The sequence below is a fragment of the Cyclopterus lumpus genome, chromosome 4 (genome assembly GCF_009769545.1).
Source record: "Cyclopterus lumpus isolate fCycLum1 chromosome 4, fCycLum1.pri, whole genome shotgun sequence".
NCBI lineage: Eukaryota > Metazoa > Chordata > Actinopteri > Perciformes > Cyclopteridae > Cyclopterus > Cyclopterus lumpus.
Genome location: NC_046969.1, coordinates 26,596,372 through 26,615,268, shown reverse-complemented (window position 1 = coordinate 26,615,268; position 18,897 = coordinate 26,596,372). Strand labels below are relative to the sequence as shown.

At 40.5% G+C, this 18,897-nt stretch overlaps 3 protein-coding genes across 7 annotated transcripts in view; all 3 read left to right on the top strand.

Moving 5' to 3' along the window:
• The first annotated feature begins 344 nt into the window (after positions 1-344).
• On the top strand, positions 345-10,956 carry tmem45a (transmembrane protein 45a). Of its 2 annotated transcripts, XM_034531772.1 has the most exons (6): positions 345-701; positions 7,395-7,657; positions 8,419-8,631; positions 9,270-9,454; positions 9,542-9,684; positions 10,361-10,956. In XM_034531772.1, the coding sequence occupies exons 2-6, from the start codon at positions 7,462-7,464 to the stop codon at positions 10,455-10,457; spliced, it is 834 nt and encodes a 277-aa protein (XP_034387663.1). In that variant the 5' UTR covers positions 345-701; positions 7,395-7,461; the 3' UTR covers positions 10,458-10,956. The 2 variants fall into 2 exon arrangements, with proteins under 2 accessions (XP_034387663.1, XP_034387664.1); XM_034531773.1 differs by lacking the exon at positions 345-701 and having other exon boundaries at positions 7,098-7,657.
• Positions 10,957-14,464: 3,508 nt separating this feature from the next.
• sft2d2a (SFT2 domain containing 2a) lies at positions 14,465-16,862 on the top strand. Its single transcript, XM_034530712.1, has 8 exons — positions 14,465-14,615; positions 14,697-14,786; positions 14,981-15,066; positions 15,932-16,013; positions 16,092-16,127; positions 16,207-16,265; positions 16,361-16,390; positions 16,480-16,862. The coding sequence occupies exons 1-8, from the start codon at positions 14,550-14,552 to the stop codon at positions 16,514-16,516; spliced, it is 486 nt and encodes a 161-aa protein (XP_034386603.1). The 5' UTR covers positions 14,465-14,549; the 3' UTR covers positions 16,517-16,862.
• A 1,005-nt stretch (positions 16,863-17,867) lies between these two features.
• chd1l (chromodomain helicase DNA binding protein 1-like) overlaps positions 17,868-18,897 on the top strand; it is a 23,754-nt gene continuing 22,724 nt past the window's right edge. For 2 of the 4 annotated variants that reach the window (XM_034530709.1, XM_034530710.1), the window contains exon 1: positions 17,868-18,039. In XM_034530709.1, coding sequence (XP_034386600.1) covers positions 17,952-18,039 — 88 coding nt within the window. In that variant the 5' untranslated portion in view covers positions 17,868-17,951. The remainder of the gene's footprint in view (positions 18,040-18,897) is intronic. The other 2 variants (XM_034530708.1, XM_034530711.1) reach the window with 1 other exon arrangement.

The window sequence follows — 18,897 nt, the reverse complement described above, 5'->3', positions numbered from 1 at the left end:
ATAATAATAATAAATAATTAAAATAAAAACTTTCAAGTTGTTTGCCTTGTTTGGCCGGAAGTCACTTGGTGCTTCATTCACCGTACTTCCGGTCTGGAGAAGTGGACTAAGATGTCTTGCAGCCCGCAGACAGCGGACGTGCAGGAGGGCCCGGTCCCGGTCCCGGTCCCGGTCCCGCCCCGGCTGGATGGGAAGCCAGCGGGCGGAGTGAAAGTGCACACGTGGCCAGCTGAGACTGACGTGCACGGCAGCCAATGACATCGCGGGCCGATGACGACACCTCGCCTCTGCGAACCAATGGGAGAGCTTTACTGGGAGGCGAAAGCCTGAGCTGGTGGAAGTCGGAAAAATGTGGATAACAAATAAAATACAAAAAGAAGGTCTGGAGGTCTGGAGATCTGGAGGTCTGGAGGTCTGGAGGTCTGGAGGCAGCCCGGAACCGAACCCGGACCCGGAGGACTCAGAGAGCTGCTGTTTACTTCAAGTCCAACTGAGGATCAGAGGAAATATCTGGATTGGGTGATCAGAAAGAGAAGATGCTTTGATTCGTCTGGCTTAATATACTAAAGTACTTCTACAAGTACTACCACTAGTACTTGGTACTACCACTAGTACTACTACTACTACTACTACTACTACTAGTACTACCACTAGTACTACTACTGGTGCAGTTTTTCATCTACAGAGACAAACATACTTCGGTAAGACCCCCACTTTTCTTTCTTTCCACTAGTTCTACTGTGTCCTGTTTAGTACTTATATATGAATACATGAATATAGTATTCACATCTACATATATATGAATACATGAATATAGTATTCACATCTACATATATATGAATACATGAATATAGTATTCACATCTACTTATATATGAATACATGAATATAGTATTCACATCTCCATATATATGAATACATGAATATAGTATTCACATCTACATATATATGAATACATGAATATAGTATTCACATCTACTTATATATGAATACATGAATATAGTAGTCACATCTACTTATATATGAATACATGAATATAGTATTCACATCTCCATGTATATGAATACATGAATATAGTATTCACATCTACTTATATATGAATACATGAATATAGTATTCACATCTACTTATATATGAATACATGAATATAGTATTCACATCTACTTATATATGAATACATGAATATAGTATTCACATCTCCATATATATGAATACATGAATATAGTATTCACATCTACTTATATATGAATACATGAATATAGTATTCACATCTCCATATATATGAATACATGAATATAGTATTCACATCTCCATATATATGAATACATGAATATAGTAGTCACATCTACTTATATATGAATACATGAATATAGTATTCACATCTCCATATATATGAATACATGAATATAGTATTCACATCTACTTATATATGAATACATGAATATAGTATTCACATCTACATATATATGAATACATGAATATAGTATTCACATCTACTTATATATGAATACATGAATATAGTATTCACATCTACTTATATATGAATACATCACATCTACATTTATATGAATACATGAATATAGTATTCACATCTCCATATATATGAATACATGAATATAGTATTCACATCTCCATATATATGAATACATGAATATAGTAGTCACATCTACTTATATATGAATACATGAATATAGTATTCACATCTCCATATATATGAATACATGAATATAGTATTCACATCTACTTATATATGAATACATGAATATAGTATTCACATCTACTTATATATGAATACATGAATATAGTATTCACATCTACACATATATAAATACATGAATATAGTATTCACATCTACTTATATATGAATACATGAATATAGTATTCACATCTACTTATATATGAATACATGAATATAGTATTCACATCTACTTATATATGAATACATGAATATAGTATTCAAATCTCCATATATATGAATACATGAATATAGTATTCACATCTACATATATATGAATACATGAATATAGTATTCACATCTACTTATATATGAATACATGAATATAGTATTCACATCTCCATATATATGAATACATGAATATAGTATTCACATCTACATATATATGAATACATGAATATAGTATTCACATCTACTTATATATGAATACATGAATATAGTATTCACATCTACTTATATATGAATACATGAATATAGTAGTCACATCTACTTATATATGAATACATGAATATAGTATTCACATCTCCATATATATGAATACATGAATATATTATTCACATCTACTTATATATGAATACATGAATATAGTATTCACATCTACTTATATATGAATACATCACATCTACATATATATGAATACATGAATATAGTATTCACATCTACTTATATATGAATACATGAATATAGTATTCACATCTACTTATATATGAATACATGAATATAGTAGTCACATCTACTTATATATGAATACATGAATATAGTAGTCACATCTACGTATATATGAATACATGAATATAGTAGTCACATCTACGTATATATGAATACATGAATATAGTATTCACATCTACTTATATATGAATACATGAATATAGTATTCATATCTACTTATATATGAATACATGAATATAGTATTCACATCTACTTATATATGAATACATGAATATAGTATTCACATCTACATATATATGAATACATGAATATAGTATTCACATCTACTTATATATGAATACATGAATATAGTATTCACATATACACATATATGAATACATGAATATAGTATTCACATCTACATATATATGAATACATGAATATAGTATTCACATCTACTTATATATGAATACATGAATATAGTATTCACATCTACACATATATGAATACATGAATATAGTATTCACATCTACTTATATATGAATACGTGAATATAGTATTCACATCTACTTATATATGAATACATGAATATAGTATTCACATCTCCATATATATGAATACATGAATATAGTTAATGTTTATGATAAACTGAATGATGAAGAGTTCCTTTATGTGATGATGATGAATGTTTATGATAAACTGAATGATGAAGAGTTCCTTTATGTGATGATGATGAATGTTTATGATAAACTGAATGATGAAGAGTTCCTTTATGTGATGATGATGAATGTTTATGATAAACTGAATGATGAAGAGTTCCTTTATGTGATGATGAATGTTTATGATAAACTGAATGATGAAGAGTTCCTTTATGTGATGATGATGATGAATGTTTATGATAAACTGAATGATGAAGAGTTCCTTTATGTGATGATGAATGTTTATGATAAACTGAATGATGAAGAGTTCCTTTATGTGATGATGATGAATGTTTATGATAAACTGGATGATGAAGAGTTCCTTTATGTGATGATGATGATGAATGTTTATGATAAACTGAATGATGAAGAGTTCCTTTATGTGATGATGAATGTTTATGATAAACTGGATGATGAAGAGTTCCTTTATGTGATGATGAATGTTTATGATAAACTGGATGATGAAGAGTTCCTTTATGTGTTGATGATGAATGTTTATGATAAACTGAATGATGAAGAGTTCCTTTATGTGATGATGAATGTTTATGATAAACTGGATGATGAAGAGTTCCTTTATGTGATGATGAATGTTTATGATAAACTGGATGATGAAGAGTTCCTTTATGTGATGATGATGAATGTTTATGATAAACTGAATGATGAAGAGTTCCTTTATGTGATGATGAATGTTTATGATAAACTGAATGATGAAGAGTTCCTTTATATGATGATGAATGTTTATGATAAACTGAATGATGAAGAGTTCCTTTATGTGATGATGATGAATGTTTATGATAAACTGAATGATGAAGAGTTCCTTTATGTGTTGATGATGAATGTTTATGATAAACTGAATGATGAAGAGTTCCTTTATGTGTTGATGATGAATGTTTATGATAAACTGAATGATGAAGTGTTCCTTTATGTGTTGATGATGAATGTTTATGATAAACTGAATGATGAAGAGTTCCTTTATGTGATGATGATGAATGTTTATGATAAACTGAATGATGAAGAGTTCCTTTATGTGATGATGATGAATGTTTATGATGAACTGAATGATGAAGTGTTCCTTTATGTGATGATGATGATGAATGTTTATGATAAACTGAATGATGAAGAGTTCCTTTATGTGATGATGATGATGAATGTTTATGATAAACTGAATGATGAAGAGTTCCTTTATGTGATGATGAATGTTTATGATAAACTGAATGATGAAGAGTTCCTTTATGTGATGATGAATGTTTATGATAAACTGAATGATGAAGAGTTCCTTTATGTGATGATGATGAATGTTTATGATAAACTGAATGATGAAGAGTTCCTTTATGTGTTGATGATGAATGTTTATGATAAACTGAATGATGAAGTGTTCCTTTATGTGTTGATGATAAATGTTTATGATAAACTGAATGATGAAGAGTTCCTTTATGTGTTGATGATGAATGTTTATGATAAACTGAATGATGAAGAGTTCCTTTATGTGATGATGATGAATGTTTATGATAAACTGAATGATGAAGAGTTCCTTTATGTGATGATGAATGTTTATGATAAACTGAATGATGAAGAGTTCCTTTATGTGATGATGATGAATGTTTATGATAAACTGAATGATGAAGTGTTCCTTTATGTGATGATGAATGTTTATGATAAACTGAATGATGAAGAGTTCCTTTATGTGATGATGATGAATGTTTATGATAAACTGAATGATGAAGAGTTCCTTTATGTGATGATGATGAATGTTTATGATAAACTGAATGATGAAGTGTTCCTTTATGTGATGATGAATGTTTATGATAAACTGAATGATGAAGTGGGGGTTGAATCAGGACACGGATGTTGTCGTTGATTAACCAGACAAACGCTGAAGGGTCGAGATAGGGAGTGGTTGCCATGGCGAGCGACTGAAGTGTTTCCCTCAGTCTGGAGAGGTCACATGACACAGACGAGCTCTTCCCTCGAAAGGTTCGCTTTGTGGTCCGTCATCTCCATCACAAAAGATTATTATTATTATTATTATTATTGTGCTCACTACGGATGCCGTGGTCAATAAGCAGGTTAATGAAGCTCGGTTCTACTCTTTATTTCATATTTACAGTGAAACCATGCGACCCACAATGGATGAAAGGAAGCGCAGCAGGAAGAGAGAGTTTGCTTTTGATCTTTTCTCTTGTTTTACTCCCTTGAGGGAATAAACAGCAGCAGGTGATGACGCTCTGGTCTGCAGCCACAGACACGAGCATCAATCAGCTGCTCTGTTGTTTGGATTATGATTATAGGACGGTATACATACATAAACTAGTCAATACACTTGAAATAGTAAATAAATATTATTATATTATTTAGTCAAAAGGATCATTTAATTTATTTCAGGGGACTTTTATTCTGTTAATGTCACGTTTATGTCACAGCTCTTTTTATTTCTACCTAATATATTCTGATTCTGATTAATGGACAATAATTAGGTTATTATTTAAAAAGAAATTATATATACACACACTCACTCACACACTCACACACACACACACACACACACTCACACACTCACACACACACTCACACCACACACACTCACTCACTCACTCACACACACTCACACCACACACACACACTCACTCACACACACACTCACACACACACACACTCACACACACACTCACACCACACACACTCACTCACTCACACACACTCACACCACACTCACACACACACACACTCACACACACACACACTCACACACACACTCACACCACACACACACTCACACACACACTCACACACACACTCACACCACACACACTCACTCACTCACTCACACTCACACCACACTCACACTCACACCACACCACACACACACACTCACACACACACTCACACCACACACACTCACTCACTCACACTCACACACTCACACACACACACACACACACACACACACACACCACACACACTCACACCACACACACTCACTCATTCACTCACACACACTCACACCACACACACACACACTCACACCACACACACACACACACACACACCACACACACACACACTCACACACACACACACACACACACACACACACACACACTCACACCACACACACTCACACCACACACACTCACTCATTCACTCACACACACTCACACCACACACACACACACTCACACCACACACACACACACACACACACCACACACACTCACTCACACACACACACACTCACTCACTCACTCACTCACACCACACACACACACACTCACACCACACACACTCACACCACACACACTCACTCACTCACTCACACACACACACTCACTCACCACACACACTCACACCTCACACACACACACACTCACACCACACACACTCACTCACTCACACACACTCACTCACACCACACCACACACACTCACACCACACACTCACACACACACACACACACACTCACACCACACCACACACACTCACTCACTCACACACACTCACACCACACCACACACACTCACACCACACACTCACACACACACACACACACACTCACACCACACACACACACACTCACACACACACACACACTCACTCACACACACACACTCACACCACACACACTCACTCACACACACACACTCACTCACACACAAACACTCACACCACACACACTCACTCACACACACACACTCACACCACACACACTCACTCACACACACACACTCACACACACACACTCACTCACACACACACACTCACACCACACACACTCACACACACACACACACACTCACACCACACACACTCACTCACACACACACACTCACACCACACACACTCACACCACACACACTCACTCACACACACACACTCACACCACACACACTCACTCACACACACACACTCACACTCACTCACACACACACACTCACACCACACACACTCACTCACACACACACACTCACACTCACACACACTCACTCACACCACACTCACTCACTCACACACTCACTCACTCACACACTCACTCACTCACACACACACTCACTCACACACACACTCACTCACACACACTAATTATGGTTATGGCTGAGTATGCCCTTTAACTTAATTGCCTCTATACTTTTCTCTTCTCGTTTCTTTCTTTCTAAATGCTGCACATCTCTCTGCAAGTTGTCTGAACTGATCTTGTTTATTTTGATGCATTTCAAAGAAAAGCTGTTGCTGTAATATAGAGGAGAATAAAGCTGTTGTCGTTTGTTTTGAGGTAGAATAAACATTCATCCACTCATATACCCTCTGCCTGTGTTCCAGAGGGTCCCAGAGGGTTCCAGAGGGTCCCAGAGGGTTCCAGAGGGTTCCAGAGGGTTCCAGAGGAGCGATGGGCAGCTTCCAGGGCCACGCGCTGCCCGGGAGCTTCTTCCTGGTGGCGGGCGTCTGGTGGACGGGGAAGTACTCGCTGTGGCGCGCCTCCCGCAGGAGCAAGAACCTCGGTTCCACCCGCCTGGCCAGCAGAACCTCACAGCGCCGCCTGGAGGTCGTGGAGAGCGCCGTCGTTCTCTTCTTCTCATTTGTGGGTGAGCGGGTTTCACGCAAACAGCTGATTCATAAATGCTTTAAAACTGCTCGTGAATCCAGATCTCACTCTTTAATTAAGGCTCTTAATTACCACCAGATTTTATTCTTTCATTCTAGAGGAAATAAGACATTTATTTTACTACTATGTCTGTTTGTGTCTGTAGATTTCTCCTAAATTCACTAAAAGTCACCATTACATTATGCTTCATTTGCATATTTACACATAACAGAACACTTGTAATACAATAACTCCTCTTAATGTGAGTGATGAAGTGGTGAAGTTTCATGTGATATCTATGAGGTCATGTTTTGACTCTATAACACAATAACTCTTAATGTGAGTGATGAAGTGGTGAAGTTTCATGTGATATCTATGAGGTCATGTTTTGACCCTATAACACAATAACTCTTAATGTGAGTGATGAAGTGGTGAAGTTTCATGTGATATCTATGAGGTCATGTTTTGACCCTATAACACAATAACTCTTAATGTGAGTGATGAAGTGGTGAAGTTTCATGTGATATCTATGAGGTCATGTTCTGACCCTATAACACAATAACTCTTAATGTGAGTGATGAAGTGGTGAAGTTTCATGTGATATCTATGAGGTCATGTTTTGACCCTATAACACAATAACTCTTAATGTGAGTGATGAAGTGGTGAAGTTTCATGTGATATCTATGAGGTCATGTTTTGACCCTATAACACAATAACTCTTAATGTCAGTGATGAAGTGGTGAAGTTTCACTCCACCTTCAGGGATGCTGGCGGAGCAGTTTGCAGACGACGGTCCGAGGCTCCATCTGTACGACTCCTCAGAGAAGCACTGGGAACAGCTGATGAACTGGCAGCACGCCACCATGTACCTGTTCTTCGGGCTGGCGGCCGCCGTGTCTTTAGTCGTCCACACCGCGGACGCCGCGCCGCTGGCTCTGGACCGGCTGATGCTGGCGGTCGCTTTCTTTAATGAGGGTGAGAGTCGTTTAAGACATCATGTTCCCCCTTATCCACACGACGGGGTTATTGTTGATGCATTATTGCATACATCACAAACTGGATATTATGTAACACTATTGTTACAACATTGTTACAACATTGTTACACTATAGTAACAATGTTTGGGTCGGTCCATGACATTTAGCTACTTGAACTGTGTAGTAACCTTCTCACTATTGTTGGTGTCCATCTACGTCACTAACAAAGTTACTTAAACTAAGTTGTTTTTTGTTGCATTTATAACATACAGTTTATCCTTTCATATTGTATATTAAGAATATTTTATTTACCTTTTTTAAGGACGAACACATTAAATGATAAAATACACAGAACAAAGTCAACAAGACCACAAACAAACAACTTAAACTCAAATAAACAACAATGACCATGAAACCATGTGAGTCTTGTACCGAGGGTCAGGATGAACCAATCCCAGAAGGGACGGCAGACCGTGTCAAATGATTTCACCCTCATTCCTCAAACAATAAGTGATCTTCTCTAAGAGGTAAAGAACTATTAATGTCAGAGCGCCACATCAAAGGAGACCCGTTGCCCTAAAGAGGGCTCACGAGGACCCGGTTCTGATGGAACTCCTGCATGTGGTGCTCCTGCAGGGTTCCTGTTCTTCTTCCACCTCCACGGCAGGAGCGTGCTGGACGTCCACGTGCACCATCTGCTTCTCTTCGCCGTCTTCGGCGGGGCCCTCGTGGCGTTCCTGGAGGTCTTCCACCGGGGGAACGCGGCCCTGGAGCTGCTGCGCTGCACCCTGACCCTCCTGCAGGGCAGCTGGTTCTGGCAGGTAAGAACCGGGGGGGGCGTGGTCAGTTGCTGGTTGGTGGGCGTCGACGCGCCAACACAAAACGTTCTCGCTTGTCTTCGGCTGCAGATCGGGTTCGTGCTGTACCCCCCGAGAAGCCCCGAGTGGGACCTCGGTGACCACGACAACGTGATGTTCGTCACCATGTGTTTCTCCTGGCACCTCGCCTTCGCCATGCTGCTCGTGAGCGCCATCTACTGCACCGTTAGCTGGTGAGACCCGCCAGATTCAGTTTGTATCACATTCAGTTTGTTCATGTGGAACATCTACAGATAGAGAACCTTGAGTTGGAAGCACCGGGAAGTTAAGGTTCTGGATTTAGGAACAAACTCAGAAATAAAAGGTGCTGACTAGAACCAGAAAGGGTTCTTTTTCTTGTCCCCATAGGAAGGAACAATCTTTCATACATTTTCCACCTGAAAACCTTCCAGAGGGTTCTACCGAGAACCCAACATAAAGGGTTCTACCTAGAATCATTGGTGAAAGGTTCTACCCAAACCCAAACCCAGGGACGTGAAGGCGAGATTCAGAATAAAACAGGAGACCCAAAGTGACCTTTGATAAAGAGGTTGGGCTCAAAGGGTCCTTTGGGTTCTCCGGCCTCGTCGGTTCACGTCAGGCCAGAACAAGACATTTGATCCGCTACGATATTTAAATCATGTTCTAATTATTTTATTCTATTGAACCAGACTGCACATCGTAGCAGAGCGCCACCTGGTGGAACGTCGGTGTTCGGTTTCTCTGGTCGACGGAACCCTTTTTTTCTGGATTTATTTATCGGAGCTAAAAATAAAACCTTTGTTTCAGTTTATTTTTTATTTAAAGATATTTGTTATTGTCATTTACATTTGAGTTGAGGTAGAAACGCGTCTGCTCGTCTCTCCGCAGTGCGGTGCGCTCCAGGTTGAGGAGGACTCCCCCGATGGAAATGGGTCTCCTGAAGTCCAGAGACCGGGATCCAGAGTCAGAGGATGAGATCTTATGAAGAAGGACCACATTGTGACTCAATGATATAGATATCTACAGATATCTTTGTGAGCGTGTGGACCCAACGGGACGAGGAAATGTCTTCTGGACGCTTTGCTTGATAATCGACTCGCTGCCTTTTTATTATTTAATCCTTATTGAATCAGCTGTGAAGCCTTTGGCCTCACGCTCATTGATATTCACTTTACTGGTTCATACTTTCATATCCTTTGTGTCATTAATCGTGCACACACAAGTGAACACGAGCGTATGCGTGTCCACTTGTTACGGATTGCATGCTTTTCTTTTGGTCCTGGTGGAACCATCATCCAGAGCACCTGGTTCTACTTAATGCACAACTTTAAAGTTACTGTGGGGGACTTTTAACTGGTCCAGAACCAGTCTCAGTCCGGACCGAGGTCATATAGAGGACCAGGACTAAACTGAGGTCTATAGAGGACCAGGACTAGACTGAGGTCATATAGAGGACCAAGACTAAACAGGTCTATAGAGGACCAGGACTGAACTGAGGTCATATAGAGGACCAGGACTAAACTGAGATCTATAGAAGACCAGGACTAAACTGAGGTCTATAGAGGACCAAGACTAAACAGGTCTATAGAGGACCAGGACTGAACTGAGGTCATATAGAGGACCAAGACTAAACAGGTCTATAGAGGACCAGGACTGAACTGAGGTCATATAGAGGACCAGGACTAAACTGAGATCTATAGAAGACCAGGACTAAACTGAGGTCTATAGAGGACCAAGACTAAACAGGTCTATAGAGGACCAGGACTGAACTGAGGTCATATAGAGGACCAAGACTAAACAGGTCTATAGAGGACCAGGACTGAACTGAGGTCATATAGAGGACCAGGACTAAACTGAGGTCATATATGACCTCAGTTTAGTCCTGGTCCTGTTAAGACCCAGATCCAGCAGAGACCAGTCCACCGGGGTCAGACCTATATCTGGCTTTACCTGTAGCTCCGGAGGGAGGAGGAGAGCTCAGCTCCCGGCAGCAGCAGCATCTCCTCCTCCTCTCTGCTGGAGACCCAGGACCCAGGAGGGAAGGGGGACACGGGAGAACCAGAACCAGGACTGAAAGGAGCAGACCGTCAGACCCTGCTGCATTAAAATGAGAGCTTTCCTAAAGGAACCCTGGTGCTTAGAGACACTACCACTTTACTCCACAGGGGGCGCCATAACCACCACTAAGTTAAAGTTCCTCGTAGTAACTTTAAATCTGTTAAGTGTATTTTTGGTTTCATAATTTTTTTGAGACATCCAAATTGCCAAAAATACAAAATGAAATGCTTAGATTTTGCTATTTTAAACTATTATTACAGATTATACTGTGATTATATTGTTATTTAAATATATAAATATAGTCTTTTTTGTTACTGTATTTATTCAGCGTGGTTAAATGTCTTCAGTGTTTATAATAACACTTTCATAACACTTTCATAACACTTTTCATGACCTTCTCTTGAGAGACTATAACCAAAATGTGTCCTTCATCTGTAAAATCACATTTAATCACATAAACTTTAAATCATTCCAATAGTGATGATATCCCATCACATTGATCCTGAATATTTTATTTTACACAAACTAATGCTGAGTTTGATTTATTCGCTTGTTCACATGTCGACATTCTCAAAATAAAAAAAAGGAAAAGAATCTTCTGATTACTTTTTTTTCTGCATGGAACTGTAGCTCTGAAAGCTCGACTTTATCCCTTATAATCTTTATTATTTCTCCCCCTCATAAAGTTAATATATATATATATATATATATATATATATATATATATATATATATAATATTTATAAAATATTATTAAAAAAGGAAATACACAAAAACTAAATACATAAAATAAATACAAATGCACCAGGCTGGATTGTAATCAATGGTTCATTTTAGAGATTTTTTTCCCTGTAAATGAATTCAAGTGGATGAGGTCAAAAAATTAAAAATAGATCCAGACGTCTGCGCCGCTCCTCAGGTGCGACACACCTGAAGCATCCACCTGGCAGCAGGTAACTCACCTGAAGCATCCACCTGGCAGCAGGTAACTCACCTGAAGCATCCACCTGGCAGCAGGTAACTCACCTGAAGCATCCACCAGGCAGCAGGTAACTCACCTGAAGCATCCACCAGGCAGCAGGTAACTCACCTGAAGCATCCACCAGGCAGCAGGTAACTCACCTGAAGCATCCACCAGGCAGCAGGTAACTCACCTGAAGCATCCACCAGGCAGCAGGTAATTCACCTGAAGCATCCACCAGGCAGCAGGTAACTCACCTGAAGCATCCACCAGGCAGCAGCAGGTAACTCACCTGAAGCATCCACCCGGCAGCAGGTAACTCACCTGAAGCATCCACCAGGTAGCAGGTAACTCACCTGAAGCATCCACCAGGCAGCAGCAGGTAACTCACCTGAAGCATCCACCCGGCAGCAGCAGGTAACTCACCTGAAGCATCCACCAGGCAGCAGGTAACTCACCTGAAGCATCCACCTGGCAGCAGCAGGTAACTCACCTGAAGCATCCACCAGGCAGCAGGTAACTCACCTGAAGCATCCACCAGGCAGCAGCAGGTAACTCACCTGAAGCATCCACCCGGCAGCAGCAGGTAACTCACCTGAAGCATCCACCAGGCAGCAGGTAACTCACCTGAAGCATCCACCTGGCAGCAGCAGGTAACTCACCTGAAGCATCCACCAGGCAGCAGGTAACTCACCTGAAGCATCCACCAGGCAGCAGCAGGTAACTCACCTGAAGCATCCACCAGGCAGCAGGTAACTCACCTGAAGCATCCACCCGGCAGCAGGTAACTCACCTGAAGCATCCACCAGGCAGCAGGTAACTCACCTGAAGCATCCACCAGGCAGCAGCAGGTAACTCACCTGAAGCATCCACCAGGCAGCAGCAGGTAACTCACCTGAAGCATCCACCTGGCAGCAGGTAACTCACCTGAAGCATCCACCTGGCAGCAGGTAACTCACCTGAAGCATCCACCAGGCAGCAGCAGGTAACTCACCTGAAGCATCCACCAGGCAGCAGGTAACTCACCTGAAGCATCCACCAGGCAGCAGGTAACTCACCTGAAGCATCCACCAGGCAGCAGGTAACTCACCTGAAGCATCCACCAGGCAGCAGGTAACTCACCTGAAGCATCCACCAGGCAGCAGGTAATTCACCTGAAGCATCCACCAGGCAGCAGGTAACTCACCTGAAGCATCCACCAGGCAGCAGCAGGTAACTCACCTGAAGCATCCACCCGGCAGCAGGTAACTCACCTGAAGCATCCACCAGGTAGCAGGTAACTCACCTGAAGCATCCACCAGGCAGCAGCAGGTAACTCACCTGAAGCATCCACCCGGCAGCAGCAGGTAACTCACCTGAAGCATCCACCAGGCAGCAGGTAACTCACCTGAAGCATCCACCTGGCAGCAGCAGGTAACTCACCTGAAGCATCCACCAGGCAGCAGGTAACTCACCTGAAGCATCCACCAGGCAGCAGCAGGTAACTCACCTGAAGCATCCACCCGGCAGCAGCAGGTAACTCACCTGAAGCATCCACCAGGCAGCAGGTAACTCACCTGAAGCATCCACCTGGCAGCAGCAGGTAACTCACCTGAAGCATCCACCTGGCAGCAGGTAACTCACCTGAAGCATCCACCTGGCAGCAGGTAACTCACCTGAAGCATCCACCAGGCAGCAGCAGGTAACTCACCTGAAGCATCCACCAGGCAGCAGCAGGTAACTCACCTGAAGCATCCACCTGGCAGCAGCAGGTAACTCACCTGAAGCATCCACCCGGCAGCAGCAGGTAACTCACCTGAAGCATCCACCTGGCAGCAGCAGGTAACTCACCTGAAGCATCCACCAGGCAGCAGCAGGTAACTCACCTGAAGCATCCACCAGGCAGCAGCAGGTAACTCACCTGAAGCATCCACCCGGCAGCAGCAGGTAACTCACCTGAAGCATCCACCCGGCAGCAGCCAGTCACGTGACACGTGGTTGTCCATCCGCTCACACCTGGAAGGGGAACCTCGCGCTCCGGGACTCACTTCACCTGGCAGCCTCCAGAGGACCCGCAGCATGGACAAACTGAAGTCGGTGTTGAGCGGCGAAGAGGCGCGCGCAGAGAACCGGACCGTCGCTCAGGTAAAGACAGACTTCCGGCCGCGCGCCGCTCAATCTGAGCCAATAATCGATAAATCAATAATGTCCGCTGTGCCTCCGCAGACCGTGAACGAAGCCTCGACTCTCGGCTGGGGCACGCGCATGAAGGGGTTCGTCGCGTGCTTCGTGGTGGGGGGCGTGTGCGCGGTGTTGGTAAGGCTATATTAATATATTATTATTAATAATAATAATAATACAACTCAGATTTAAGGCTCCACGGCAACAAGGAAGAGGCGCTCGTGGCCGGACCGGTTGTTCAGGCTCTGAGGAATGTTGAAGGTGTGATTCATTGTATTTAAAGCATGTCTATTGTTATTAGAGATGACGTCACGTGTCCGTGTTTGCAGGGAGTGTGTCTGCTCTTCCTCCCGAAGATCGGGATCATCCTCTTCATCGTTTTCTACACGTTTGGGAACCTGTGCACTCTGTTCAGGTGAGCGCGGATACCCGACAACCAATCAGCAAGAGGCCAGCTGGGCATCGAAGTTGTGATGGTTTTATTTTAGAAAGGTGCAACGTGTGATATCTGGCCACGTGGTGGGGGGGGGGGTCACCTGCGGGTCACGTGACACTAACCGGCCTGTTTATTACATTAAATCTAAAGTAGAAACGAGAACAAAACAACTCGTATTTTTGTTTCACCATCAGAATAGTTTTACATTTGACCACTTTTTGAATGAAAAGTGCTTTATAAATAAAATGCATTATTATTATTATTATTATTATTATTATTATTACATTGTGGCTAAATATTGAAATTCCAACTTCCTGGTCTGTCACGTGATGCCACAGGGCCCAAAAATACTTTCCCCCATAGACTTACATTGGGAAAGAGACATGCTATACTTTAGGACGGGACTAGGAGATTGACAGGAGATTGACAGGTCTCTACGTCACTCCTCCTCAGTCCTCAATACGCTCACTTCCTCTTCACTGGTTGCAAAGAAAACAAGATGGCGACCACCATAAACTCTGAACTTAAGGCTTCATAACGTCCACCGAGACGACTCCGTCCTCTTCTTACTGACAGGCTATTTTAACACGCTGTCACTCAACGGATCATTTTCCTCTGAGGTGAATAAACTTCACGAACACTTGAAGGACCTTTTATTTGAACCATTAGCGGGTAGAAGATATAAAAAGCACTCATATCATGAGTATCATCGTATTTTTCAGACTTATTTTGCTTCCTGAACATTTAAATCTTTGACCACAACTTACACGCGTCACCTTTCTTTAAGTGGTTAGCGTCGCCATTGAAGACGCTTTGAAGGTGTTTACTCTGTTCTGTCCAACAGCACCATGTTCCTGATGGGGCCCATGAAGCAAGTGAAGAGGATGTGTGATAAAACACGAGCCCTGGCCACCACCCTGATGATCGTACGTCCCCCTCCGTCTCTCCCGGGGTTTTGATTAGGATTAAAACACGACCACGACTAATCGCCTTTTGTCCCGCAGACGTGCCTCGTGTTGACCCTCTGCGCCGTCTTCTGGGTGAGTGAGTCACACCCGACGGATGCAGGAGCAGTGTTGATTGACAGTCCGGTTTCTCTTCATTAAATTCTTCTTTCAGTGGAAGAACTTCGGCCTCGCTCTGTTGTTCGTCATCCTGCAGGTGTTGTCGTTCGCCTGGTGAGCTGCGTTTCCTCCCAGAGCTTTGAGTCCCAGCTGATTATTGATCTGTGACGTGAACATGTGTTTGTTGTTGTTGTTGTTGTTGTCTGCAGGTACAGCCTGTCGTACATCCCGTTTGTGAGGTTTGTTATTTAAACGCCATCGATTTTACGTCAGAGTTTAGAATCTAGACGGCGTGCGGAGGTCTGATTTCATGTGAATTACTTTTCAGGGACGCGATATTGAAGCTGCTGTCGGTGTGCATCTGAGGCCCGCTGGTGTTCAGAGGGGAACGGCTGGATGGAGACTTCTGTTTCTAGGTTTAAAAACACCTCCTCCTCCTCCTCCTCCTCCTCCTCCTCTTCCTCTTCCTCCTCCTGCTTCAGAGAGTCTGAGACTTCCTGTTTTATCTCCAAAGAGCTTTCTTTTTATTGTTTCTGCTTCATATATTAAGCTGATTGATTGTTTGGTATATTGATTACTTGTACCAGTTTTAATGAGCAGGGGGCGCTTTGTTTGTAATATGTGTAAATATTTGTAATAAATGAATGTATTCATAGTTTCTTTGTAAATAAAAACAACATGGCCTCACTATTGAGAGGAGTCTCCTTTGAACACTTGGCTGCAATTAATCAATGGATCACTAGAGGGCGCTGCCGTTGTGACCAACGAGTCAACCTTCATGATTACTAGTGGATGAAAACATTCACCTCGATCGATCAGATGAACATGAACATCGTGGAAATGAAAAGACGGAAGAGAGAGAGAGCTGAACATGTCAGGAACGTTGAGGAATGAGAACATTGTTTAATTTTACAGATACTATGAGACACTAAACATCGAACACTTGCCAGTGAGAAGTTTGGGACTGATGTTATATATATATATGTATATGTATATGTATATATATATATATATATATATATATATATATATATATATATATATATATATATTTATGTATATATGTGTATATATATGTATATTTACATGTATATATGTGTATATATATGTGTATGTATATGTATATATGTGTATATATGTATATATATATATGTATATATATATGTGTATGTATATGTATATATGTGTATATATATATGTATATTTATATGTATATATATATATGTGTATGTATATGTATATATGTGTATATATATGTATATTTACATGTATATATATATGTATATATATGTGCATGTATATGTATATATGTGTATATATATGTATATTTATATGTATATATATATATATATATATATATATATATATATATATATATATATATATATATATATATATATATATACATATGTGTATATATGTCCCGCAATCAAAAACGTTTGGCCAGTTCCGGTCTACGAAACACGTCACAACTTCACAGAACCAACCACTTTATTTACTTTTAATATTAAAAAAATAATAATAATAATAATAAATACATGTAAAAGATCATAACTGAAGGGTGCGCCCATTAAAATGTATACGCTTGAGAAGTTTAAAGTGTATATATATAACTAGTCAAACGAACGTCCAACCGGAAACGCCGGGTCTTTCGCCTTCTCTAACTTCCGTTTTCACCGGGCGTTCAAACAGGCGCGCGCGCCCCTTTCCCTAAAGCCGCACGTGACCCAACCAGGAAGTGTAGCCGGAAGTCCCAACGACAACAACCGGCGGACTGAAGGTCCGCGAGCGTCTGGAGACATGGCGGACTTCTTGTTTACACGCCGCGGCGCAGAGAAGCACAAGACGCCGCTGACTCAGAGCGACTTGGTTCAATGTGGATTAAAAGGTTCAGTGAAGTGTTTAAGTGCTTAAATACAAATATTAAAAGGTTCAGTGAAGTGTTTAAGGGTTTAAATACAAATATTAAAAGGTTCAGTGAAGTGTTTAAGGGTTTAAATACAAATATTAAAAGGTTCAGTGAAGTGTTTAAGGGTTTAAATACAAATATTAAAAGGTTCAGTGAAGTGTTTAAGGGTTTAAATACAAATATTAAAAGGTTCAGTGAAGTGTTTAAGGGTTTAAATACAAATATTAAAAGGTTCAGTGAAGTGTTTAAGGGTTTAAATACAAATATTAAAAGGTTCAGTGAAGTGTTTAAGGGTTTAAATACAAATATTAAAAGGTTCAGTGAAGTGTTTAAGGGTTTAAATACAAATATTAAAAGGTTCAGTGAAGTGTTTAAGGGTTTAAATACAAATATTAAAAGGTTCAGTGAAGTGTTTAAGGGTTTAAATACAAATATTAAAAGGTTCAGTGAAGTGTTTAAGGGTTTAAATACAAATATTAAAAGGTTCAGTGAAGTGTTTAAGGGTTTAAATACAAATATTAAAAGGTTCAGTGAAGTGTTTAAGGGTTTAAATACAAATATTAAAAGGTTCAGTGAAGTGTTTAAGGGTTTAAATACAAATATTAAAAGGTTCAGTGAAGTGTTTAAGGGTTTAAATACAAATATTAAAAGGTTCAGTGAAGTCTTTAAGTGCTTAAATACAAATATTAAAAGGTTCAGTGAAGTGTTTAAATACAAATATTAAAAGGTTTAGTGAAGTCTTTAAGTGTTTAAATACAAATATTAAAAGGTTCAGTGAAGTGTTTAAGTGTTTAAATACAAATATTAAAAGGTTTAGTGAAGTCTTTAAGTGTTTAA

Bases quoted from the DNA above. Each gene is read 5' to 3' on its own strand.
- tmem45a (XM_034531772.1), top strand. From the start codon at position 7,462: ATGGGCAGCTTCCAGGGCCACGCGCTGCCCGGGAGCTTCTTCCTGGTG. The intron at 7,658-8,418 runs GTGAGCGGGTTT...CTCCACCTTCAG, and splicing joins TCTCTTCTTCTCATTTGTGG to GGATGCTGGCGGAGCAGTTT. The intron at 9,685-10,360 runs GTGAGACCCGCC...GTCTCTCCGCAG, and splicing joins ATCTACTGCACCGTTAGCTG to TGCGGTGCGCTCCAGGTTGA.
- sft2d2a (XM_034530712.1), top strand. From the start codon at position 14,550: ATGGACAAACTGAAGTCGGTGTTGAGCGGCGAAGAGGCGCGCGCAGAG. The intron at 15,067-15,931 runs GTGAGCGCGGAT...TCTGTCCAACAG, and splicing joins AACCTGTGCACTCTGTTCAG to CACCATGTTCCTGATGGGGC. The intron at 16,391-16,479 runs GTTTGTTATTTA...ATTACTTTTCAG, and splicing joins TCGTACATCCCGTTTGTGAG to GGACGCGATATTGAAGCTGC.